Raw genomic sequence first — 27135 nt, forward strand, 5'->3', positions numbered from 1 at the left:
CCTTTCAGCTACAACTGAAATCACTCATTGGTGAATTCATACAAAACCAGGACTTGTCATCATTCTGCAACAATTTCTCTGGTGAATGATTGTGGGTGTAAGTCTGTCATTCCCCTGCCTTTTTCTAACTCACTCTTTTACAGTTCGCTCTGGTGCTGCTGCCAGCACTCTGTATCATGGTTGTGTACAACCATATGTCGTACTTCTTGGACTTGTCCCTGATCTAGGCTGTGCAGTCTACCTGTAACCCATTCTTAGCTTGTTTTTTCCTTGTGGACATATATTCTCTGTCCTTCCCTCACCTTTGTCTGCACCCCCCTGCCCCCTCTCTCTTTCTGTGCGTGTGTGTGTGTGCTGTCTATGTCTTTCTTTTCCTCCCCCTCTGTATTTACCTAATTGTGTGTGTAAGATGGTTTGCGTGTTATCTGTCATCTTCAAGCCGTATGGATATTGATGTAACTCACACCTACCCACTTACCAGGGGGAAATCTCACAACCTGTAGAAAGTCCCCATCAAATGAGCCTGAAAGACAAGATGAAGTTCTTCGAGCAGGAGATGATAAAGCCCTCCAAACCCAAAGGTGAGTTTTTAATTTTGATATTAATTTGATGTCAATGTTATCTGTATCCTCTTTTTCTTCTGCCTCCCTCATTCTCTCTCTCTCTCTCTCTCTCTCTCTCTCTCTCTCTCTCTCACTTTCTTTCTTTCTTTCTTTCTTTCTTTATATATGTAATAACAAGTGTTGTTTCATGTTTCACTGACTGGGAACCTGCAGACCTGCAGCAGCTGACAATGCTCCTAAAGTCCTCCTATAGATCTCTCTGGGAAGAAAATTTTACTTTTGTCTGTGTTGCAATGGTATGGGACAAATATTAATATAGCTTTAGAGAGACCAATCTGTTAAGTGTAATTGGTGAGGGCATTGATGGAGAGGATTAGGAAGGGAACAGGGAGTAATTGCAGAAGAACAGTGCAAGATTGGGAAGGGAAGAGGGTGTATAGATCAAATTTTCATAGTCAAATATGCAAGAAATTTCTGGTAGATGGCAAGGCTGTCTTTTTGGCTTTTACAGATTTAGAGAAGATTTATGACAAGGTTGAAGAATTGTAGGAAATGGGGGATGAACTTGTTATTGTTTGAGAATGACTTTACACATGTAACTGAGTCAGAGGAGGAATTGAGGCACTTAGTGATGTAGTTTGAGAGGGTATATGAGAGGAGAAAGCTGAAAGTAAATGTGGGCAAAAATTACGTGATATATATGAGGGAAGAAGGTGACAGTAAGTTGGAGGTTGAGTTTTAACTGGAGAGCATTGTGTATTTAGGGTCGCATGTGACAGGGAATGTAGGAGTCTGGGTGGAGGTATATTATAGAGAAATGGAAATAAATCTTTTTGGGAATGAATGTGTCATGAGAAATAGGTATCTGGGGGTGAATGTAAAGTGAAGATTGTACAAAGGGTTAAATGTACCCATGACACTGTTTGAAGTAGAAACTTGGAATTTAAAGGAGTCAGAAAGGGAAAACCTAAATTTGTTTGAGATTAAGTATTTTAAAAAAGTGGAGGTTATAAGGATGGATAGTGTGAGAAATTAGGTGAGACAGAGAGCAGGGTTGGAAAGAGCTGCCAGATAGGGTTGATGAGAGAGTAATTGGATGGTTTGAGCATATGAAAGGAGTAGAGAAAAACTTGTAAAAAAAAAAAAAAATGTATGGAAGGCTGAGGTGGTTAGAGTAAACTTGAGGGGAAAATCAAAATTGATGTGGATGGATAAAGTGAAAAAGACATTGGGTACAGGAGAAATGTTAGTCAAACTGGGAAGTAAATGAAAGATAGATGGGTGTGAAGGGAGAGTAGTTGTGAATGGATGAGAAATTGAAGTGGCCCAAAGGGATTCTTTGTATACTTAGTGAATTTGTGAAAGGATAAGGAGTAGTTTTGCCCTTTTATAAAGTTGTAGGGGTAAGCCTGCCATGGTGCTCTATCTTACTGCATTGCCTCTAATCCAAGCAGTAGAGAGGGGTTAGAGATGGCCCCTCACCCATGAGGAGCTAAGATGGAGGGACAAAAATAGGTTTTGGATAGGTGTGGGGGGTGGGTGAAAGATGGGTGTACTCTTTTGACTTGGTCAACCCCCCTTATAAAGCCTTTTTGTACATTCGTTTGCGACTTGCTGGCCAAGCAGGTTAAGGCGTTGTTATTTGTGGCGAAGGTTGAGGGATGGCGGTCCAAACTCTGCCACCGGCGAAGTTGAACCAAGGGTGTGGTTTCTTAAATTTCACACTACAAAGTCCTATTTAAGGGCATCATCCCAGCCTCCCATATCATCATCATCATGTGTGTGTGTATATGCAGACATAGTGTGTGCAAAAACAATACAAGAATTTTAGAACAAACTAGATGCTGAGAGATACATAGATGGGTCACTACGAACATAGCTCCCCTTCCCATATAATACAACTAGGTAAATACATACATACACTATAGACCAGTCTCCCTTACAAGTACAATAGCCAAAATTTGTGGGAAAGTTATTAAAAGTAGATGGACAAAACATCTGGAGAACAATATACTAAATTCGAGTCAGATGTAGACAAGGAAGGTCTTGTGCCACAAATTTGATAAGTTTCTATTCAAGGTTAATAGATGTAATACAAGAAAGGGAAGGATGGGCAGACTGTGCTTTTCTGGATTTACAAAAGGTGTTTGATAAAGTACCACACAAAAAATTAAGAAAACTCGAAACAACAGGAGGTATACGAGGAAAACTATTGAAATGGATGGAAGATTTCTTGCATGGAAGAAAAATGAGAGTGGTGCTCAGAGATGAAAACTAAATGGGAAGAAATGATAAGTGGAGTCCCACAGGGTTCAGTACTGGCTCTGATAATGTTTGCTTTATATGTAAATGACATGAATGAAGGTGTAGAATGTTATGTGAACTTCTTTACAGATGATGCAAAACTACTAAAGAAAGTAAGTATGGAAAAAGATTGTGAATTGCTACAGAGAGATCTGAACAAGGTCTGGGAATGGAGTCAGAAGTGGGAAGTGGACTTCAACATTAAGAAATGTAGTATAATGGAATTTGGAAAAAGTAAAAAAAAAAAAGAATATCAGGACAATATAAAATCGATGCAAAGGAAGTAAAGAGAGTTGATTCTGAAAAAGACCTAAGAATAATCATTACCAAAGGCATGTCCCTAGACAAGCGGATAAACAAAATAGTCGGAGAAACCTACAATTTGTTAAGATCAATAAAAGTGGCTTTTAATTACTTGGATGAGGAAAAGGTAAAGAAAATACTAGTCACACTGATAAGACTGAGACTGGAGTACACAATGACACTATGGATGCCCAGTACAAAAAAAAAATGTAAGGAAAATAGAAGAATCCAATGAGCAGTGACGAAGATGGCTCCAACACTTTCAAGACTGACATATGGGCAAAGATTGTCTAAACTGGAATTACCAACCCTGGAGCAAAGAAGAGAAAGAGGTGATCTATTGGCCATTTATAGAATTATGAAAGGCATGGAAGTCCTTGATAGAGAAGACTTGTTAAATTGGGATAGAAGAAAAACAAGGGGACATGAAAAGAAACTCAAAAAGGACAGTTATAGAAGAGATCTGAAAAAAACAGCTTTCCACACAGAGTGGTGGATGTCTGGAACAAATTGGACAACAGTAGTGTGTGCAAACACCATACATGAATTTAAGAACAAACTAGATGTTGCAAGATACAAAGATGGGAAACCACAAGCATAGCTTCCCTTTCCGCAGAATAAAACTAGGTAAATACATATATGCATACATACATTACATAAGAGATCTGAAAAAAATAGCTTCCCACACAGAGTGATAGATACTTGGAACAAATTAGACAAAGAAACCGTGTGTGCAAACACTATTCAAGATTTAAGAAAAAAATTGATGCAAAGAGATACAAAGACAGGTCACCACGAGCATAGCTCCCTTCCCGTATAATACAACTAGGTAAATACATAAAGGCTTTCCATTATAAGGGAGTGGCAGAGTCACTACTGACATCCACATCACAAACAAATAAAACTCACTTGTCATTCTTCCCATATTGTCCTTCTTATAATATGGAAATATCTCCCCATCTGTACTTGTACATTGCCTGCATTTCCTTACTTCACTTTTATTATCAGAAAGCTCAGAACATTAAGTTTGTAGGGCTTCTACATGACACTGGGCCCAAGGTCTCCTACAAACTTGAACATGGGCCAAATTTAAGGGCTACCACAAAAGTAATTCTCATCAATTGAAACAAGTGTAATTTTTTTCTCATAGGTCATTGTCACCGCTTGTAGGCTGGCTGGCTGGCTAGCTGAGTTTTTTTTTTTTTTTTTTCCACATTTGTATGTTGTGTATTCTTTCCTTTTGTTCAAGATAAAGGTCATGAAACTTTACAGTAATGTTTCTTTTGATGTGGTCCCATTTATATATAGGATTGCTCTGCTGTACACTTGTTGTATGCTGCATATGTTCATGTATATTTTGGATTTTGTTGCATTTGTGTATTATTTGAAGTGATTCTAAGCTCATTTCCCCAACTGATTGTATTAATGTATGGACCCCCTTGGATTCCCATTCCTCATGTGCCCTTTTCAAAAGTAACAGTGCCCTTAGGGTTTCTGTCCCCCCCCCCCATACCCCTAACTACAGTAAATGCTTTTGTGATATGTGACCAACCCTGCATCATATCCCCTTCATCCTTTATGTTGATGCCCTGTACAGATTTCAGTCAGGTTAATCATAGAGTATTTCATTCAAGTAGTGAGGTTGTCAGAGGGGAGGGAGATAAAGTTGTCAGTATGGAGAGATTACTTATAGATTTTATTCTGGCCAATACCAGGTTGAATATAACTAGAGGAGAGGCATCACCATAAAGGAGGGGTTAAGCACGAACCCTTTTAGTCTTGATACTCCCACTGGTTCTGTTGCATGATTTGATGTGTGCATGATGCTTCTACCCTTTTCCAGAAGCCAAGAAGTTTAGTTTCCTTAGTGCTGATGAGGTGGCCAAGATGAAGGAGGATGAAGGTTTGTGCTGCTGCTGCCTGTGGCTTATAGTTTACAATTTATTATTATGTCTTTTGTGGAACTAGAGAACAAATTATAATAGTAGAAGAAGGTTGGTACAGGGCAGGAGGCTTGAATTGAGAAGTGATTGAAGTGTTTAGTTATATCCCCATACCTGGTGCAGCCTACCAGTGACAGGAAGACTGATTTTTAGTATGAATGATATGTAACAACAGTAAGCAATAGATTTTTTATTTATTTATTTATTTATTATTATTATTATTATTATTTTTTTTTTTCCAATTTATTTTATTTATTTATTTATTTATTTTTTTCAATCAAGCATTCACTGGAATTCAATCTAAAGTTCAGGGTAGTCCAAGTAATGTGTGTATTTACATTGGTTCATAAGAAAATAGAAATAAAAATACGAGTTGACTGCCATATGAAGGTCCATCTAGCGGAAATGAGTCAGAAAGTCATTACCCACTTGTCTATGTGCCTACTTGCACTGGGTAGTTATTAGATGGATACTAGGTACAGAGTAGGGTTAAGTCACTTTTTAATAGATTGTTAGTTTACTTTTTGATATGAGCTAGGAACCATTTAGTTCAATGTTACGTAATACCTTGCAATGTTTTACATCAAAACTTATATTTCTAAGAATTTGTAAAGTGTTTACTTAATTAGGGTTTAAGATCATTTGTATTATATTTATGGTTTTGGGCTTTTTCATTATTTAGAGTTTTGCTTCCATAGTTGTTTTATACCTCCAATAGTTAACCTTTAAATAGCAGGGGCATTACCTCAGCTGGCCTGATGGCAGCCAGAAGATTAAGATAAATCCATACATATGATAAATCCCCCATTTTGAATTAATTTGAGATAAGCTCTAAGCCATAAAAAGAAGGGTCCCCTGGCCCTTCTATTGACAGGTCAGTAGCCAGAACTAATATTGATGGATCCCTGCTATTTACAGGTTAAGTATATCTTTTTAGAAATAACATTTCTCTTGTTTGTTAGTTCATAAAATTTTCACATACTTGAAGGAAAGGGAAACTAGATATTTATATGAGCAGGGTAATTTCAAGTATTTTCTTTCACAGTAAAATCTAATGAAGTTTGTAAAGATGGTGTCATGCTCCTTAGGCTAATTTGAGAAATTCCAGTTTCTCAGTAATTGTCAGTATGGTATCAAACAGATCGTCGTGTGGCAGGCATGACCGCAGAAGAATTGGCCAATTTTTCAAAAGTAGAAGACATGGAGGATATTGTTGATGAAATGGCACACGATTTCGGTGTTGCTTTTGACCATCACCAGTACAATGATCATGACATTACTGTGGGCCTGCAACAAGTTGAGAAAGAGGAGGAGGAGGATGATCCAATACGGTAAGACCAGTGAGCTTTTATGTATGTGGTATTTCTCTTGAACATGATACTGAAGTCTGTAAAGTCAGCAATTTTCATTGAGTTCAGATATTGTAAAATTTATATATATATATATATTCGAGAAATTCGCTATTGGACAGCGACATCAATCAGATAATCTCTTTGGCAGTAGATTATCTGATTGATGTCGCTGTCCAATAGCGAATTTCTCGAATGGTTACGTTGGCGACATGCGTGAAGGGATTCGAACCGGCCCTTACAACTCCCACTTGATGCAGCGGCCTTGGTGGTGAAACGGGTGGTTAATGGGTGTAGTAAGCGCCCTCCCCAATCTCGAGAGTCAGTTAGACAATGATTTCCCAAGGTTTTATGCTGTTTAGTGGTCGAGCGGTCTAAGGCGTGTGTGCTTCTTGGGAGTTTACTTCCAAGCGCATCGGGTTCGAGTCCCGTGCGCTACTGCCAAAGAGATTATCTGATATATATATATACACACACACACACACACATATACCAAGGGCTTTTTCCCCCTTACAAGGGAGATCACCAAAGTCAAATGGTATAAATCCACTCCCATCCATTTCATCCCCATACACTGTATTCCTATTTACCATCCCTCCCTCCCTCTTTTCTTGGCTCCTGGATGACTGGTCATCCCTACATCTCACTCATTGCCCTGAGTCAGAAGCAATGCAGTAAGACACAGCACATCCACAGCAAGGCCACTTCATTTAATCAGCAACCTCCCCTCTCCATCCCCTCATGCAGAAAAAAGATGGGAAGAAATCCCTTTGGGCTGCATTAGAAAATCATTCACACACAACCACCTCCTAACCCCCCCCTCTCCCAACCACTCCCTTTCATGCATCACAATATCATCCATATACAACCATTCTCCACTCAACCTTATCTTCTGTTTTCTCCCATCCTTCCTCAACAGACATTCCTCTCTTTCCCAGTGCCCCATTTACCCCATCCATCTGCCACATTTATCCCAAGTATCTAAAGCTAACCAGTTCCTCCAGCCTCACCCCCTTGATACTCACTTCCAATTTGCTGCCATCCTCTCCCCTTGTACATCTCATCACCGTACTTTTACCCACATTTATCCTCAACTTCCTTCTTTCACACACCTTCCCAAACTCTGTCACTAACTTTCTTAATCCCTCCCCTGATCCTGCCACAAATGCAATGTTGTCAGCAAACAATAACTGGCTTATCTCCCATTTTTCTCCATTTTCTTTAACCATCTGCAATTCCGGCCCATTACCCTTGCATTTACCTGTCACACCACCCCGTCCATGTACACATTGAACAGCCATGGTGACATGACACATCCCTGGCGAAGTCCCACCTTTACCACAAACCACCTCCCCTCTGCATTTCTAATTCTAACACAGGCTCTACTACTATCGTAAAGACTTGACTGCTCTTAACATCTTTCGTCCTATCCCATATATCTGCAATACCTCTCACAGTGCCTTTTCCAAATCCATTAAGCCCAAAAAACGTCCTCACCTTTTCCCAGAGCTTTCTCACATATGTCTTACCACAAAAATTTGGTCCATGCAACCCATACATTTCCTAAACCCACTCTGCTCCTCTCCAAATCCTCTCTATCAAAACCCTCCCATAAGCCTTCCCAGCTACACTCAACAAACTGAGCCCTCTGAAACTACTACACTGACACTTGTCCCCTTTTCCCTTGAAAAGTGGAACTATACAGGTACTCCTCCAGTCCTCCAGCACTTTACCCTCTTTTAGACAAACATTAAACAACCTCACCAGCCAGTCCACTATCACTGTACCTCCTTTTTTTTAGACCCTCTGCATGACACCCATCCAACCCAGGTGCCTTACCTGTTCTCATCATTTTGATATATATATATATATATATTTATATATATATATATATTTATATATACAGTATATATATATATATATATATATATATATATATATATATATATATATATATATATATATAAATATATAAATACATATACCAAAGGCTTTTTCCCCCTTGAATCATTTGTCGGCACATGATAGCCAACTGGTATTCCTTCAGTGACCTGTTTTATTATCTAACCAGTTCTCAAACCAGTTATATCTTCCTTGTCTCAGTTTGTGGATTCCACATATTTAAATTGTATTCTCATCCATGTCATTGAGGGCAACTAAATGGGGAAATATTGTATTTCACCTACAAAGAGCCAAAGCATACCCACCCCACTTGCAAAAGGGAAAAGGTCATTGGTATATACATACATACATACATATGTACATAATTGGATATGCATGGAATGTTCTTGAATATTGTTTAAAAGTGTACAGATGTATGCACATGTTTATTCCTGGGTTTTTGCTTGGAAAACCAGTAGATGTGAAATGTTGCACTGTAATCCTTTGTCATTTGGCAGGGTGGACAGTAGAAGAAACTTGGTACGAACAGCTAAGGCTGAGCGACGAGCACAAGCAAGAGGAGAAAATGTAGATAACCACAGCAATGAAGAACTTTCACCAGCTGATCGTAGAAGAGCAGAAGCAGAGAAAAGGGCAGCATGGAGGCAAGCCAGACTAAAAAGCTTAGAGAATGTAAGACTTGTTAATATTATGTTGAAAGATTAATTGAATTAAAGTTAGATGACATGGGGCAGAACAAGTTTGGGGAGGGGAGGTTATGTGAAGGTTTTTCTTTGCTCATTCTTTTAATGTGCCTAAACCATCACAGTATCTTTTGATACAACCCTAAATGCTCTGTTTCTGAGTTTCTTACCTCACATATACACATTCTGAATTGTTAGAAGATACAAGGATTTCATTAAATGGGGTGCTGAAAGGTGGAGGAAACATGGTACTTATGGGAGATTTTAACTGCAAAGAAATCTGTTGGGAGATAATAGTGAAAGGTGGAGAGGAATTATGGGGAAATGTATTACTTGACATGACTATGGAATATACAATGACACAATAGGTAAAGAAAAACACCAGATATGGAAATAATGAAGAACTGTTGAGACTTGATTTATTCTTTATGTCAGAACCTGAAATTGTGGATAAAATTGTGACCACATATTACTTGAGCTAGAACTAAAAGAGGAAGTATATATATGAATATGTATGAAGAGAAATGAGAAATACAGAAAAGAGAGACTGGTATATAGTCAAACTGACTATTAAAGTTAAAAAAAAAAATTAAGAAGAGATTTGGGAAAAATTCTACAATGAAGAGATGTGAGTGGAAGAAAAATGGAAGATTCTGATGGAAATCTATAATGAAGGGGTGGATAAATATGTACCAAGACAAAAACAGGAAAAGGAATATATTAAGTGCTGGTTTAACAGAAGGTGTAGCGAGGCAAAAAAAGAAAAAAAAAAAAGAAAAAAAAAAAGAGAGAGAGCTTGGAAAAGAGAAAAAAAGAAAAATCCTAGAAAGTGGCAAATATATGTCAATGAAAGGAATGAATATGTAAAAATACGCAGGGAAGAAAAAAGAAATTATGAAAAAGACACTAAAAAAATGTAAGGATCAACCAAAACTATTCTATAGATAAGTGAATGGCAAATTGAAAAACGAGCAAGAAATGGAGAAACTATGACAAGGGAACATGGAATATACAGAAAATATAGAAATGGCTGAGGTCATGAGTAAACTTTTCAAGTCTGTTTTCACTAGAGAAAAGGTGGAAGGGCAAGAAGTGAGATCCCATCCCTATGGGGGAAATAATAGCAACATGAGCTGAAATAACAGACCAAATAACAAGCCTTGATGTTGGGAAGTCGCATGGCCTGGATAATTGCAAACTGGATACTAAAAGAGTGTAAAGAAGAATTGGTAGGCATAATATATAAGATGTTTGCTTAAGGAAAGAAAAATACCAGAAGACTGGAAAAAGGTTAACATTGTACCATAGCGAAAATTGTTGAAAAAGTTATCAAAAATAGATGGACAAATCATCTGTAGGAGAACAACATACTAAACCCGAGATAGTTTGGATTCAGACAAGGAAGATCATGTGCCACAAATCTGATCTGTTTTTACTGAAGACTATTAGATATAATACAGGAAAGGGATGGATGGGCTGATTGTGGTTTCCTAGATCTACAGAAAGCTTTTGATAAAGTGCCACATAGAAAACTATCATGAAAATTGAAAACCATAGGAGGGATACAAGGTAAACTACTGGAATGGATGGAGAATTTCTTGCATGGAAGAAAAATGAGAGTAATGCTCAGAGATAAGGGTTCTACTTGGGAAGAGGTGATTAGTGGAGTTCCGCAGGGATCAGTACTGGCTCCAATAATGTTTGCTGTTTATGTGAATGACATGGATGAGGATGTGGACAATTAGATGAGCTTCTTTGCTGATGATGCAAAGTTGTTGAGAAAAGTGAGCACTGAAATAGATTGAGTCTCTGCAGAGATCTGAACAAAATTTGGGAATGGAGTTAGAAGTGGGAAGTGGACGTCAACATTAAGAAATGTAGTGTAATGGAATTTGGAAAAAGTAAAAACAAGATATCAGGACAATATAGAATTGGTGAAAAGGAAGTAAAGAAAGTGGGATTTGAAAAAGACCTAGGAGTAATCACCACAAAGAATATGTCCCCTGTCCGAGAAACCTACAACTTGCTGAGATCTATGAAAGTGACATTTACTTATTTGGACAATGAAATGGCGAAGAAAATACTAGTCACACTGATAAGACAAAGACTAGAGTACACAGTGACCCTATGGTCACTCAGTACCAAAAAGAATATAAGGAAAATTGAAAGAATCCAAAGAGCAACTACAGAAATGGCCCCCACACTTTCAGAACTGTCATACAAAGAGAGACTGTCATAACGAGAGTTACCAACCGTGGAATGAAGAAGAGAAAGAGGAGACTTGTTAACTATAGAATAATGAGAGGTATGGAAGTCCTTGACAGAGAAAACTTACTAAATTGGGATAAAAGAAATACAAGGGAACAAGGAAGGATACTCAAAAAGGACAGTTATAGAAGAGCCCTGAAAAAGAACAGATTTCCCCACAGAGTGGTGGATGTATAGAACAAACTGGACAAAATGATGATGTGTGTGCAAAAATCATACATGAATTGAAGAGCAATTTAGACACTACAAGATACAGAGACAGGACACCACGAGCGTACTTCCCCTTCCTGTAAGATACAATTACGTTAATACACCATTGAGGGGGCAGCATAAAAGAGGGAAAGCAATAGCACAAAAGTATCTTTATTCCTTTATAATTAGAGATTTTACTATAACAAATATATGTGTGGTTGTATTGTTAGGTTACTTCATAATGGTGAAGGTACACCTCAGTGAGAGAGTGGAATTATTCAAACTCCAATTCTCTCGGAACTGTTTATTAAAAATATAATGAGAGATATACACAATTAAATCTGCTGTCTTGGCAGTGAAACAATTCTTTATACAAGAAGGACAGAATACACCATTATCATTAATTAGGCTTATATATTATAATTTAAACTTTATATAATAATAGTACTAATATTTACAGATATTTACACATAGATATGAAAGACATAACAGTATCAATAATGTCATATTTCCATAATCCAAGTTATAGTGGAGTGACAATATTAATAAAGAAAATGACTTATGGTACGTGAATTCTACAGAAAACGAAGCATTAAGGCACCATGTGGCCCATATGGGCATTTCAAAACAGTCCCAGAAGTATTGACTGAATGTCCCCACACATCCAGTATCCTAGTATATATGTATAATCATAATGATTATTTTTTACAGGATGCCTTACAAGCCCAGTATGTGATAGAGAAGATGAGCGAAATGACAGACACAAGAGGAGAGAGTATGTGTACTAATGGTAGGTACCATTTGCCATCATTTTGGGACAGTAGACATAAAGAACCAACAGTAGGTTAAGAGTGGGTTATTTATTTATTTCCACACACCTGTCAGAATTTTCTGTACCCCTTTGAAATAAAAGGTGTGGTAAGAAAATATAGGAATGGGTCTGTTCACACAGATAATTATGAGACTTGTGGTATGAGGAGAAAATTTTTGTGGATGGAAATGAGCAAGTGTATTTAGTTGTCAAGTGGGAGAGAGAGTCATGATAGGAAAGCTAGAGTGTAATGAGCACATTGAGAGTGACTTGCTGTTTTGGAATGCCTTAGGTGGATGAGGAAAGGGAACATAGTTTTATTTTTAGCAAGGAGTATGGTTGTTGGAGATGTGTAGTTAAAGAAGTGTATATATGAGACCCAACATGGAGAATGATATACAACTGCCAACCCCCTAGAAATTTAGATAATACAATCCCACAATCCCTCGTACAATGAACTTTCACATGCTTCTGGTGGATGGTGAGTAATTACACCGACAACAAGGTTGGAAAGCCAGAGAAATAGCAACATCTTTTTAAATCCATAGCTACCTCATCCTGTATTTCCACAGTCTTATAGAAGATTGATACAAAATCACCACTAGGTTGCACATGTGAGTTGATATAATGGCATGGGTTGATAACATGCACCAGACACCTGGTTCTCTTGGTGTCATCCCTAGCTACTGTGTGTGTGCAGAATCATGAGGCAGATTAGCTTCCGTCCATAACCCCTTCTATACAATGACACCGACATTGGTGTCATGAGGGACGAGTAGGTATACTAGGATGCCAGCGTTGGAGTCTTGATTATATTTATTTTGTAGTTGTAGCTGAGTAGCCCCTGTATTGACTACATTTTCTATGGTAATTAACATTAAGGATAAAATAGAATGAGGAATACAGCTTTAACTTTGTATTTTATAATGCGCATTTTGTGATGGATCATTGTACATCAGGCAGCCAATGTTGTGTGTGAGAATTCAACTCATATTGAAGAGATTAAGGGGTTGGTGCTTGTGTAATCTCTGTGAGTAATCAGCATCCTCTTACCTATGACTGAACATAGTTTTATAACACTAGATGAAAATGGTGCATGTGTATCATAATACAGGTTTTCATGAAAGGAGTGTACATCATTCTCCTCACAGGATTCTATAAAATGGCTCTTGTGGATTATTCTCTGGAACTTTATGAAAATGGAAGTTGTGTATCGTTCTCTGTGCTGGGCCTTGTATATATACATATGAAGTATAAGGAATGACAAGTATTTCTAAGTGGTGGGCCCATAAGCTGGACATTTTAGAGAATAGGTTCCCTCCCACCCATCTTTAGAACACCCTCATCTCTGTCAGGAGGGATACTTGTTCTCTCCCATGGCAATCTGTTGGGACCACTGTGTGCAAGGTAGTTCTTAGGAAGTTGTATGTTATTAGAGATGTACCTTAACTTGTACATGACCAAGGGCTCAAGGTTATTTGTCAAATTTCTGTGTTCACCCCATCAGTTTGTTTGAGCATGGAAGTGTTTTATGGATGCATTCCTCTGTTGGACATAGAATTTATGGGTTTTTATGATGCCTCTTTGTTGCTTGTGTTTGTACAAGTGGTTTATTAATGTAGCTTTCATTAGAACTCTTTTGAGGAGTGAAGGCTTCTCCCAGCTAAATTGTGTGAAGTAAGTGTATGCTATAATGCAATTATCCCTTGTGTATAGGAGAAAGGACCTTTTGTGTATGATATAAATAATGATAATAGAATCTGCCATGAGTCAGAAATAATTTTGTAGGTATGACATTCTTCAGTGGGTATTTGAGATAGCCTTCAGCTTATTGAGGAGTGAGATTCCCCCCCAGTGGAACAGAATGCTCTGGTATTATCCAGAATAAAATGTTCAAATACAGAGATATTCCTCACTGGGTCAAAGCATATGACGGGAGAATAGTTTCCAGATACACCAGTACCTCATGTAGTGGTGGGTTTTACCAGACCATATTTTTATCACTGGTAAAAGGATTCAGTGAGGGTGGTTTTAGTACATATTTTACCAGACTATATTTGTATAACAGAGTGCTTTAGTTTCAGTGACTTAATTGGAAGTATAGAACCATACACAATCAACAACAGGTTCTCCTGTGTCTCCCAGTTGTAATCACCAACTCCAATTCCATGCATGGTGTCCTCACATTTTCCTTCCTCACCACCCCACCCCACCCCACCCATATAATCACTGAACAACCATGGTTACATTACACAACCCTGGTACAGTCCCACCCTCACCTGGAACCACTCCCCATTCCTGACCCTGACACAAGCTCAACTTATGATATGATTTAACGTCACAAACTCTGCCCTTATTGGGAGGCTAGGACAATGTCCCTTACAGAGGAATTTGTAGCGTGGAATTTAATGAACCATACCCTTGGTCCAACTTCGCTGGTGGCAGGGTTCGAATAACCATCCCCTCAACCATCACCACAAGTAAAAAGTTATGAATGCTGCCCTCAACAGACCTGCTCCTACCCCATACATCCTCAACACACTCCATAATACTAGGGTGTCAACCCAGTCATACACATTCTTCAAACCCATGAAAACCTGAAAAACATCCTTACACTTCTCACATATGTCTTGCTGCAAAATCTCTATGCATCATCTTCAAAATCCACACTGCTCTTCCTCTGTTACTCCCTTAGTTTCCCTCCTACTCCTCATACTTAACCTCTTCAATATGAGACAAATCTTTGTGTGCATATCAGGTTGCCTTATGTATGATGATGCATCACAATATGTGCACTACAGAATATAAAGTTACTGCTGTTATATTCCTTCTCTTTCACCCTGAATAAACATAACTTTGCAGAAAACGTGATCAATCCTGTTCACAGAATATGGGGGTAACTCAGCTACAACTATAAAATAAATATAATCAGGAAGCCGATGCTGGCATCCTCATATCCACTCATGGCTCAAGACGCATATGTAGGCATCATTATATTCAAGAGGTCTTAGCCTTCCCATACACCTTACCAACTACAGACTTGTCCCACCAAAACTACGACATTCATACCAATGCCCTTTTCCCTCGTATAGAAACAGTTGGTGGTAGAGTTTGAGAGGGTATGTGAGAAGAGAAATCTGCCAAGTAAATGGGGCAAAAATGAGATGATGAAATGTATGAGGAGTGATGATAATGTTAGGTTGGAGATACATTTAAAGAGTGATAGTCTGTAGCTTTTAAGTATTTGGGGTTTTACGTGGCAGGGAATGGAGGAGTAGAAATGGATGTGAATAACAATAAAGAAAACCATCTGGAGATGAACATAAAGGGACGGTTGTATGAGGGAGTGATTGCTCCCATGGTATTGTATGGAGTAGAGATGTAGAATTTAAAAGAGACAGAAAGGAGGAGCTTAAATGTGTTTGAGATGAAGTGGATTATGGTAGGTGTAACGAGGATGGATATTAAAAAATATGAAGGTGATGCATAGAGTTGGGGTGGAAAGATACTTGGCAAACAGGGTAGATAAAAAACTGTCAGATAATTTGGACAAGGAAAGAATGAGTGAGGGAAGACCAAGGATAAGGTGGAGATTGGGGTGATGTTGGTGATGTCTGTTGAGCAAGGAAGAGCGTACATAAGATAAGAGTGAATATAGGGAGGATGTAAATAGAAAAATGTGATCTGAAAGGGTTTTCTTATCTGCTCCATAAATTTCTTGAGTGGATGAGGATGGGGATGCTGCCATAAAATGAAGTATTTGTGTGTGTGTGGTGAGGGAAAGTAAACTACCGCTGGCTGTTGGACCCTGCTGTGATAGCATTGTCTTATTGCATTGCCTCTGACCCAAGCAGTATACCTGAGGGTGATGACACTTCATTCTTGAGGTGCTAAGATGAGAGGGACAACAAATGGGTGTTGGATAGGTATGGAATGGTTGAAGGGTGTGTGCTTTGACACAGCCACTCCTTTGTAAAGGAGAAAAGGCCTTTCAGCATGTGAATGCATTTACAATTTATATTACTACAAGAAAATAGCTGTGTTCAAGGGTTATCTTTGTCTCTAATGGTCATACTTGACTTTAAATTCATATAGGTATTTTGATTGGACTGTTTCCTCATCAAGGCTGTTCAATAAATATATGTATGTGTGCAGAAAACAGTTTGCATAACCAAATGAAGTGAGCCTAACTGGCAGGGCAGGTGCTTACAAGTCCAGAAAAACCCTGGAGACATTTTCCATTACATTTTTATATGCTTTGGCTAAGAAGTAAACAGTGGAAATATGCTATCTGTGGAGAAAGCATTCATTTGAGAGATAGCATAGTAAACTTATGAGAGAAGTAGAAAATTGAATTGGGAGGGAAATAGACAAGAATGGATGATAAAAAAATTAATAAGTATTTGCGGGTGACACTTCAACCACAAATATAGGCTTCAAATATATAATTTGGTAGGATGTGTTGGGGTTGGGGGGGGGGGAGTGAAAGTTGATATGTTAGTAAGGTAAAGATGATATCCAAGAAGAAAGATCACAAGATGTGTAGTTACACAGAAAGAAACTGGAGGAGATAGAACATTGCAGATTATTTGGAATGAATGTTCATGAAAGTGGAAGGTTTGTTGTTCTTGATCAACTCCTAGGGTAGAGATTACAAACTCAGCTTCACAGACCCTTGGTCAGACTCCCAGGTTTCAACCCTTTTGTCATTTCCCATTAAAATACACAAGTCATTGGGATGGAGCTGTGTGGCCATTAGTCACAACACAGCAGCCACACAGACTCTCCAGAATCAGGGAGTCTAAGGTTTTTGACTATTAGGTCCAGAGTGAAGTATTGTAGACACTGAGTAACATTAACACATTGAGAGGCAGCTATGCAACAATGAGCTTTAGTCCTTAACCTCTTCAATACGAGTCAAATATTCACACACACATTAGCTGCCAGATGTACGATGATGCATCACAATATGCGCATTATGAAATATAAAGTTACAGACGTTATACCTGTTCTCTTTCTCCCAGAATGTTTGTAACAACAGAAAACATGATCAAGTCCATTCACAGAATATGGGGGGTCACTCAGCTTCAACTTAAAATAAATATAATGAGGAAGCCAATACTGGTATCCTCTTATATTTCCTTGCATCTCATGATGCCTACATAGGCGTCATAGTATTTGAAGGGTTAAGAGAACATAGAATGTGGAGGGAAGAGTAAAATTTTACTGCTACATGCTTTTGAAATATTAAAACAATCCCCTTGTGTGTTAGTGGTCTGTGCTAACAGTTGCACAGATTTTGGGTGTAACGAAAAAAAAAAAAAAAAGTCGGTTATTATGAGTTCATCTTGGTCCAGTAAAAGGAAATGCTGGTAGAAAAAGTAGGTATATCATGAAGTTGGTCCTGGTTGTAAGTTAAGATAATTTTTGTAACTTGGTGTTGTCACTAACTGGAATGCTTTAAGTTTGTTGTTGTGTCTCATCTGTGTCCTTTACCCTTGTCATGTGTGTCTGCCTTGTTACAGAGAAATCTAACGACAACTCTCTAAATAACAACCCTGTGTTCGACCAAGAAAACAATGTACCTGTAAGTAGATATGTATGTGTGCACCGTAGTCCTAGATGACTTCCACGGTGCCAGGCTGTGTGATAGTCGCTTACTCCTCCCTTGGGACTGTAGTGGTGTAGTTGATTATGTAGTAGTTAGAGAGCTGCAGTGTAGTCTTCCTTAAAGATGTAAGGAATAAATTTTTTCCCTCTGGATTTACTGTATCATTTCACATATTTTGTTGCCAGTTTTATGTAAAGTGAGGCACTTCTATAATTTACTATGTTTGCTTGATTTGAATATTGGTATGACTTTATCAAAGGTATACAGTATTGAATAAAGTAAATCAAGAACTCTGACATAGAGAGTCATGTAATATGAGTAAAGCCAAGGTTTGTATACTCAGATAGAAATCATGCATCTAATCCTTGTGCACTACCAAAGCTTGCCCATAATTTTTCTTGCAATCGGGAAGTAACATATATTTAAGCATGACTCCATTTGATAGATTAGCAATTTATGAGTTGATTGTAGTTGCCATTTTTAGAACCCAGGAAGTATGTGTGCATGTGCGGATGTGGGTATTTACCTAATTGTAATATACAAGTAAAGAGCTATGCTCATGGGATCTTGTATCTGTTTCCATTCAGACTTGGTTTTAAGACCTCTTCTTATTCTCCCATCCCAAACTAGATCTTCTCTGCCAAGTTTGTCCATTCCTTTCAATAATATGAATACTGCAGTCGTCATCCTTCAATCTTGTTCCTTCTAATGAATGCAATTGTAGTTTCTCTAATGATTATTTGTAGTAGCTTTGTGCTCTCACGCTCTTTTTCTCTCTCTTTTTTTCTCTTCAAGTTCATTTCTCCGATAGGTCTGAGTTGTAAATCCTGTCTAGATGTTTTAACAGGATTTTACAGTCATCATCTTTTTTCTCATGGTCTGTACATTCTGTTGTTTGTGTAGTTTCTGTTCCATATGTTGTTTTCATAAATCAAGAACACAGGTGCTAGTACTGACCCTTGTGGAACTCTGCTAATTACTTACTTCCATCCTGTTTTGTACTACTACTGTTCTAGTTGCTCATCCACTCAAGGAGACTCATTTAGATACTCCAACATGTTCCAATTACCATATTAGTCATTTGAGGTACCTTGTGAAAGGGTTTCTCCTGATTAAGATAAACATATTCCACCTAGCTATCTCTTGTAGCATATCTTAAAGCTTAACAGATTTGAGACACATGATTTTTTTTATTTATTCTATTGTTGCCCACACTCATACAGGCTATTCACATTATGTAGTTTTGTACAACTATCCACTATGTATGTATTTACTTAATTATAGAATTAATTAAATCACTTGTTTTTCTGTATTTATTTTCATCAATCACTTTGGCTTTAAATTTGTTTGTGTTTTGTCTGAAATTTTTCCTTATCCAGACTGTTCCACAAATACGAGTAGATGCATATGTACTGAAAACTGTATTTCTTGGTAACTTTGGAGCACTTTGTCATAAGTTTTTCCTTGTGGTCTCTTGTTGTTATCCTGTGCATGCAGGTGTCATTTTTGTTTGTGTGTATGGACGTAGGAGTGGATATATGCAATGTAGTGTGCGTGATGATTCTTGGCAAGTTGTGCTGACAGGCCACAGGGGGGCCAGAGCAAGGCCACCAAGATGGACACCGCCGCCGATGGTCCAAACTTTATGTGGTCAGGTCTCCTGGTTCTGAGGCCTGCACCATCAACGAGAAGGATCACATCATCTCGGAGACTGTGAAGCATAGGACAGTTGTTCCTGTGGTGGACCCCAGCACGGGACTTCTCACCGTCTCGACCAATGAAGTGGTCGAACGAGTGATTGAGCGAGAGGTGATACAGAGATGTTTGATGGAATGCTGCTGAAAGGGCACAGCTCTGCATTATTGCTTTTTTCACTGTAATAGTAGTCCTCTAGATGAAACAACAGCTCAACTCTTGGGTGGTCCTTACTGTAGTGGTAGACCTACATTGCACTCAGACCAGGAGAGACAGGAGGAGGAGATACATGGGATGGGATGACTGGCTTGAATCAGGTTGGGTGCCATGCAGGAAGAGGATGGCCAGTTGTTGGCCAGCCTGTGCTGTGCTGTGCTGTGCTGTGCTAGATAGTAAAATAGAAAAAAACAAATGAATTAAAAAGCACGTTAATTTTCACCTGCCCACTTGAAGCAAGAGTCAAAGAACTATGCATAGTTTAGGTGCACACTTTTCATATTTAATGGCACATAAGATGCATGGGCATGTAAGATGCACATTAATTTCAGCAGGGAATGTACAGGGAAATATGAAATGGTATTGTATTTGAGCCCTTTATATTTATTGAGATATGTAAAATAGAAATTATATAAAATGTACGGTTAAGACAGTAGTAAAGTGTTTTTTGTAGATATACTGTAATTTAAGCAAGATGTTGTTCACAAATTAGTGCAGTGTCCATTATCTCTTGCATTTGGATAATGGATGGCTTTGGTTTATACATGAATATGACCAGCTATTATCTGACCTAAGAGATTTGGTGACAAAGACAAAGAAGTGGTAAAGAAAGAGGGGGGTAGGAGAGCAACAGAACTAATTGTACAAGGTACAACTAACCGTGCCCAAAAGCATTTGAGTGAATTTGATTATTTGATTACTCTACTGAGGTAAAGGCAATATATGCAACTTCCAATCTTGATGATAGTAGATATCTGTCAGCTTGCAAACTTTGTATTTTCACCATTGTGAGGGATAGGATTTTAAGAGAGAGATAGGTTAAAGATCATGTTAAGCCTTGGTTTAAAGAAAATGGGACAGTTTTTGGAAAAGTTTTAGTTACCTTGATCTTAATGTTGATCCAGTAACTTGAAATATAGGGGTTGTTTAGTGACTGTTGACCACCATTCCAGGAAATTTCATGTCATTTGATCCATTTTGATTCTATGCTACCAACAAAGAAACTTGACCAAAACCAGTAATCCCTTTCTTCAGGGTCTGTTCTGCATAAAGGAAAACCTTGTCAACATACAACTGCACAGCTTACTGGTGTGATGAATAGCATCATGATCTACACACAAAATCTCAGTTTCAAGCTGTTTTCAGCTTGAAATACTTCTAATATAGTGATGAAAAATTGAAGAATTGATCAAGTTTTGATTGGGTCGCTTTTGAAACCAATAGAAAAATGCATTTAACCTCAAATTGTGGAGTAGTAGAAAAGAGAAGTACAAAATAGATTGGAAGGTGTGAAGTCATTATAAGAAGGTAATTTCTTGTTAGTGATGTTGTGGACAACACCAAAAGTGTCATTGCTGGTTGGAAAAGGGATCACATTTTCTGGAGGGGAATGTTGGAAATGAATTTTGGAATGCAAGAAAAGTTACTTCCTTGATTATTGGAAATTACTTGAATGCAACTGATCACATTGAAGTTGTGTTAAGGCTGGGGTAGTACGTAAGGGTTGGCATATGTCTCTTTAGAAATTAGATTCAAGTCGTGAGCCATAGCAAATGAGATAATCACCAGGTCTTGGAAGTTGGTAGTCAATGAGATGCTACCAAAGATGAATGGACAAAAACATGGGAGCTTGTGAATCATCATTATTTGAGAGCACATACTGAAAAAAAATATTAGTCACATTAATAAGGCCTAGACAACATTATGGTCGCCCAGTACCAAAAAGAATATAAAGAAAATTGAAAGAATCCAGAGAGCAACCACAAAAATGGCTCCAGCACTTTCAAACTTGTCATATGAAGAGAGACTGGCTAAATTGGAGTTACCGACTGTGGAGCAAATAAAAGAGATAGGGGACCTACTGACCATCTATAGAATCATGAAGGGAGTGTAAATACTTGATAGAGAGGACTTGTTAATTTGGGACAAGAGGACATGGAAAGAAACTAAAAAAAAAAATAGAGAAGAGATCTGAAGAAGAACAGTTTTCCACACAGAGTGGTGGACACTTGGAACAAACTGGACAAAACCATAGTGTGTACAAAAACCTTACACGAATTTAAGAGCAAACTAGACACTGCGAGATACAAAGTTGGGACACCACAAATGTAGCTCCCCTTCCCGTAAGATACACTTATGCTGGTAATAGGCCTACACTGAGTCCCACAGAACAATTTCTGGTTTGATACGTAGTCATTCCAGTGACACCCAGTGAACCCAGTGATTCTCTGAAGGCACTTGATACCAAAGATATTGAGACATCTCTTCAAGTCAGGGTTCACTCACCAAGTCTCAGCCACACAGCAAGACAGAGACAAGCAACTTCAAGATTCGAATCATATTCCTTCTGAATAAATGTCAACAGTACCATATACTCTTGTTAAGCAAGTCCCTGATACCATTGACAATGTCATTCCTTTGAATGACTTGTTGACATGACCCACCAGTGTTATGAGGTACATACATATATACATATACCAAGGGCTTTTTTCCCCTTACAAGGGGGGTAGCCAACATCAAAGGCATAAATCCACTCCCACCCATTTCATCCCCACATACTCCACTCCCATTCACCATCCCTTCCGCCCTCTTTTCTTGGCTCCTGAATGACGGGTCATCCCTGTATCTCGCCCATTGCTCTGGGTCAGAAGCAATGTAGCTCTTAAAAATGTTATTGGAGTACACTGCTATAAACCAACCTAAAGCAAAGTTTGATGAGTGGACAGGACCAAATGAGCAAGTCTCCAACCCCTTGTACCTAGACACACACACGCACACTAAACCAAAAACATAATGTAATGCAAATTTTTTATTATTCGAGATGTAGAGATAAGACTTCATGAGCATAGTACCAACCCCGTATACTACAATTGGTAAAATACAGTTAGGTAAAAAAAAATATACACCAAAGTACACACCAACATCATAAACAAATAGAAACTTGTTCAATTCCCTTCCCCATCTCAGGACCTCAAGAATGAAGGGTAACTACATTTCTCAGGTTGAAATCAATGTAAAGTAGCTCAGTTTTTCCACAACAGGGTCTGACAAGTGGAACTGGTTCACCCCTACCTCCGTGTATTGCACCCTCCCTTGTCATCCACTTAATTTAATTAGGGGTTGACAGTAGAAACAAAGAAAGTTAACAAGAAAAGTACTATGGGTGATGGAAAGGTGTTAGAAATTTGATAAGTTTATTAAGTTTAACCCATTCACTCTGATAAAAGATATTTATCAGACTAATGCCACATGAAGACCCCAATCTGAAGGGGTTGAATGTTGATATACTATCTGAAGAAAGTCACAACAGTGGAGATATTCCCAGGAAGTATTTCAATGGTGATGGATGGGAGTGGAATGGGTGGGAGTGAGTGTGCCTTTGGCTTGGCTACCTCCCTTATAAGAGGGAAGAGGCTCATGGTATATATATAGATAGGAATTGTTTTCAAAATAAGAGTACATGCAAGGGTTACTGCTATTATTCAAAGAACATTCAGCCGAGGATGTAAAATACACATTAGTAAATATGGTGAAGGTACTGCAACACTTAATGTATAGCATCTCATGGTGGCACCTAAATTGTAAAGGTGTAGACAACTATGCCATGCATCAGAACTATAGGTGACCCATCAAAATGCCAGGAATGGAAGTGAAAGTCATACATGCAGAATGTCAAGGATTAGATCAAGCATTGACCTTGTAAATTAGTTAATTCCAATTTCAAATCCTGTGGTAGGAAGTCTAGGGGAACAAATTTTAATGTAATTCCCATATACTGTCAGTAGAGAGTATTAACCACTTCAGTACGAGTCAAGTTTTTGCACGCAGCATCGGCTGCCATAGGTATGATGCATCTCACTATTCACATTATAAAATATAAAGTCACCGCTGTATTACTTGTTCTCTTTTACTTTGAGTAATAATAAACACAGAAAACATGATCAAACCAGTTCACAGAATCCAGGGGTAACTTGTGTGCAACTACAAAATAAACATATGTAATCAAAATGCCAACACAAGCATCCTCATGTACCTACTCGCACCACATGACATCTATGTAGGTGCCATCGTACTGAAGTGGTTAATCTCAAACCTATTGAGGAATCATGTAATATGTAATGTTATTCCTTATATTTTATTGTTTCTTGTTAGTGTAGTCAATTTCTGTATTTGTCTTTCCTCAGCTTGGAACTTGAATTATATAGATATTCAAATGCTACTATTTTATACCAAGTAATTGACTGCATTAATTACATTTTTAATAGTCACAGTACATAAATGTACTTGTGCATCGTATGGAAAGTAGAAGAGTAAACAACAGGATGTTGGTAAAAAGTGTTTGCAAATACTTAAATTTGAAAATGTCATATTTTCAATGTTATAAAGTTGTGCAGACATTTACTGTCGTGTTGAGTACAGATTTAATCATTTGATGTGGTTGCCATATTTGCATTTGTTGTTCATAGATGTTTGATCACAAAATCATAGCTTTTCACCTCTGTGGCTGAACCTAAGATTAAAATGGAGGACTTTGTGGTTATTAAAGTTAAGTAGGGGAAGAGTCACAGTGCTGTATCCACTTTTTGGTTTGTGGATCATCAGATTCACGAGTTCATTAGTCACAGTTCAAATGAAATTGTAAGAGGGAAATGCCCAAAAATATGATATGGTTTAACGTCACACACTCCCCCCTATCGGGAGGCTAGGACGGTGCCCCTCACAAAGGGCTTTGTAGAGTGGAATTTAATGAACCATGCAAAGGATTACAAAGGCGGAGCATGCCGACAGGAGACCTTTTGATCCATATCTAGGTCGGATGCAAAAAAAAAAAAATCATATTAATAATGAAATAATAAATAAAAACTATAATAATGTAAATAACAAATAAAATACATAAATAAATGCATAGGTATAGTTAAAATAATAATCAAACAGGTAAATAGTAAATAATAAATTGACATATTACTAATAATAAATGAAAATCAGACTGACAAATTATAACAAAACAAAAACAAATAATATAAGATAAAATATAATCATTTCAGCATCTTACTTAGGTATTTATCTAAATGATTCTTAAAGCTTCGAACTGAACTACATTGCACTACCTGTGCAGGAAGTTTATTCCATTCATTAACTACATGGTTGGCAAAGTTGTTTCTACCTACTTCCAAATTGAATCTATTTCCGGACAGTTTGAGACCATTGTCTCTTGTCTGGTTCTCATTCAATGTGAAAATTTTGTCACTTTTGATGTTGTCAATTCCCTTTAAAATCTTGGTTCAACTTCACTGACGGCAGGATTCGAACTGCCCTCGCCTCGACCTTCGCCACAAGTAACGACGCCCTAACCCGCTCAGCCAGCGAGCTTCCAAAAATATAATAGTATAAGACATCTAACTCCTGCAAGATGCATACAACAGATCAATGCCAAGAAGAGACAAGTAGTGGGTTCTTGGATGACTTAACCTTACAGGACATAAGAGAGAGGATTATCTCTATCCGATCAACATCCACACTTTAACCCTTTGCTCTCCAGACTGGGCCTGAAATCTCCAACTTTCAGAATTTGCCATTTCTTACTCCAAAAGAAGAGCTGGTATCCAGTGATTGTTCCCCTCCTAGGGAGTGACATGAAAACTAAAGGAGTGAATTTGAAAGATTGAAAAAGGAATTATGAAAAATTAAAGGAGAGACTAGAGGGCAGTGTGAGAAAAAGCTGTGAGAAGGCAAATTTTTTAATTGGATCAGACAAGAGAAAGGGTGGATAAAAATGCATGAGGAAAAATTTCTGTTTAATTAAATAATGATAGAGCAAAGGCAAGTGGAAGGGTGGATAAAGATGCACGAGGAAAAGTTCTGTTTAATCAAATAATGATATAGCAAAGGCAAGTGCAAAGGGTGGATAAAAATGCATGAGGAAAAAGTTCTGTTTAATCAAATAATGATAGAGCAAAGGCGAGTGGAAGGGGAAGGTTGGAAAAGGTGATAAAGGTACATAAGAAAAAAGTGAGGAGTAGGGGGCAAATAACCTTGTTATGGACTGAAAGGTCTCCTGTTGGCATGCTTTATCGTCGTAGTACAGAAATACCGATAAGTGTAATAAATAACCATGAATGTATTATTGTAGTAGGATGGAAAGATGGTAATTTACCAGAAAGAATAGGAGAAATGAAAGGAAGGCAGAATGCAAAAGAAATTGCACAGGTAATGGACTCAGAGGAAGACATGTATGAAGTAGATGAAATTAGGTTAAGCAGTTATGTACAAGGAGATGCATAGCCAAGGAAGATGACATTTTAAATCGTTAAGTGTGGTGAATTAAATCATAACACGGAAACTAGCAAACAGTCAAGTTCAAGAATGTTTAGGTAAGGAGGGAAGCAAATGAGGAAGGGAGAACATGAGAAAACTGATTGAAGAAGATAAGGGGAAGCGGGAACAGGACCAAACAGGAGAGGACAGAATTTTAGTGGAGACTGGTTGATCAGAAGATGATTTGGTGATTTTAAAGAACAGATCCATAGGAAAAGGAAAGAGAAGCAACAAGCTAAAATGAAGTAGCTTACACAAATATAGACAGACATAAATAATTAAAGAAAAAAGAAGCAAACATATGTTGAGACTAGGCTTATTGGAAATATTGTTATTTAGGGTAGCGAGGAACAGTATAACTTTTGATGTAGTAACAGTAAAGGAAAAATGGGGAGGGAGCAAGGATGACAGCAGAGAAAAACATAATAGGTTGAAATAGTAATTGGAGATGGAATGGCCAAGATAATATAAGATTTATAATGGCGGGAGTGGGAGAAAGACTTCACAGTTGCACCCATGAGGAGTTAAGATGAGAGGGAGGAAAGGGTGGTGGAATGGGTGGGAGTGGGTATATTCTTTTTGGCTTTGGTTACCTCCCTGGTAAGGGGAAAAAATTCCATGGTACATAGATAAACAAGAACATAGAATGAGGCAGAACAAAGATTTATTGGTAAAAACAACCAAGCAATGGGAAAAATGGAAAGAGAATAGGTACAATTGATGGGAGATTTTAATAACAAGGATGTTAAATGGGAAAAGTGGGAAACAACAGTAAGTGAGGACTTGTAAAAGAATACCATGTTAACTATAGCATTGGATAATATAGTGATCCAGTGAATGGAAGAACCAAGATATAAAGGCGCAGATACACCAATAAGCCTGAACTTGATCTTTGCAAAAGAACCTGAGGTGATTGAAAAATTTAATTACTTGTGCATAGTAGGTAAAATGGATCCTGTAGTCCTTGAATATATTTGGCA

General features: G+C 38.0%; 1 protein-coding gene across 9 annotated transcripts in view; it reads left to right on the plus strand.

Annotated features, from left to right (window-relative positions):
* LOC143040667 (protein lap4-like) overlaps positions 1 to 27135 on the plus strand; it is a 91525-nt gene that overhangs the window by 61008 nt on the left and 3382 nt on the right. For 5 of the 9 annotated variants that reach the window (XM_076211926.1, XM_076211931.1, XM_076211927.1 and 2 more), the window contains 6 exons: positions 482 to 581; positions 5014 to 5073; positions 6255 to 6444; positions 8862 to 9036; positions 12219 to 12297; positions 17844 to 17905. In XM_076211926.1, coding sequence (XP_076068041.1) covers positions 482 to 581; positions 5014 to 5073; positions 6255 to 6444; positions 8862 to 9036; positions 12219 to 12297; positions 17844 to 17905 — 666 coding nt within the window. Of the gene's footprint in view, positions 1 to 481; positions 582 to 5013; positions 5074 to 6254; positions 6445 to 8861; positions 9037 to 12218; positions 12298 to 17843; positions 17906 to 19513; positions 19787 to 27135 lie in introns of those variants that run through there. The other 4 variants (XM_076211928.1, XM_076211933.1, XM_076211929.1 and 1 more) reach the window with 3 other exon arrangements.

The sequence above is a fragment of the Oratosquilla oratoria genome, chromosome 29, assembly GCF_046742065.1.
Source record: "Oratosquilla oratoria isolate Oo_2021 chromosome 29, ASM4674206v1, whole genome shotgun sequence".
In the NCBI taxonomy this organism is placed as follows: Eukaryota; Metazoa; Arthropoda; class Malacostraca; order Stomatopoda; family Squillidae; genus Oratosquilla; species Oratosquilla oratoria.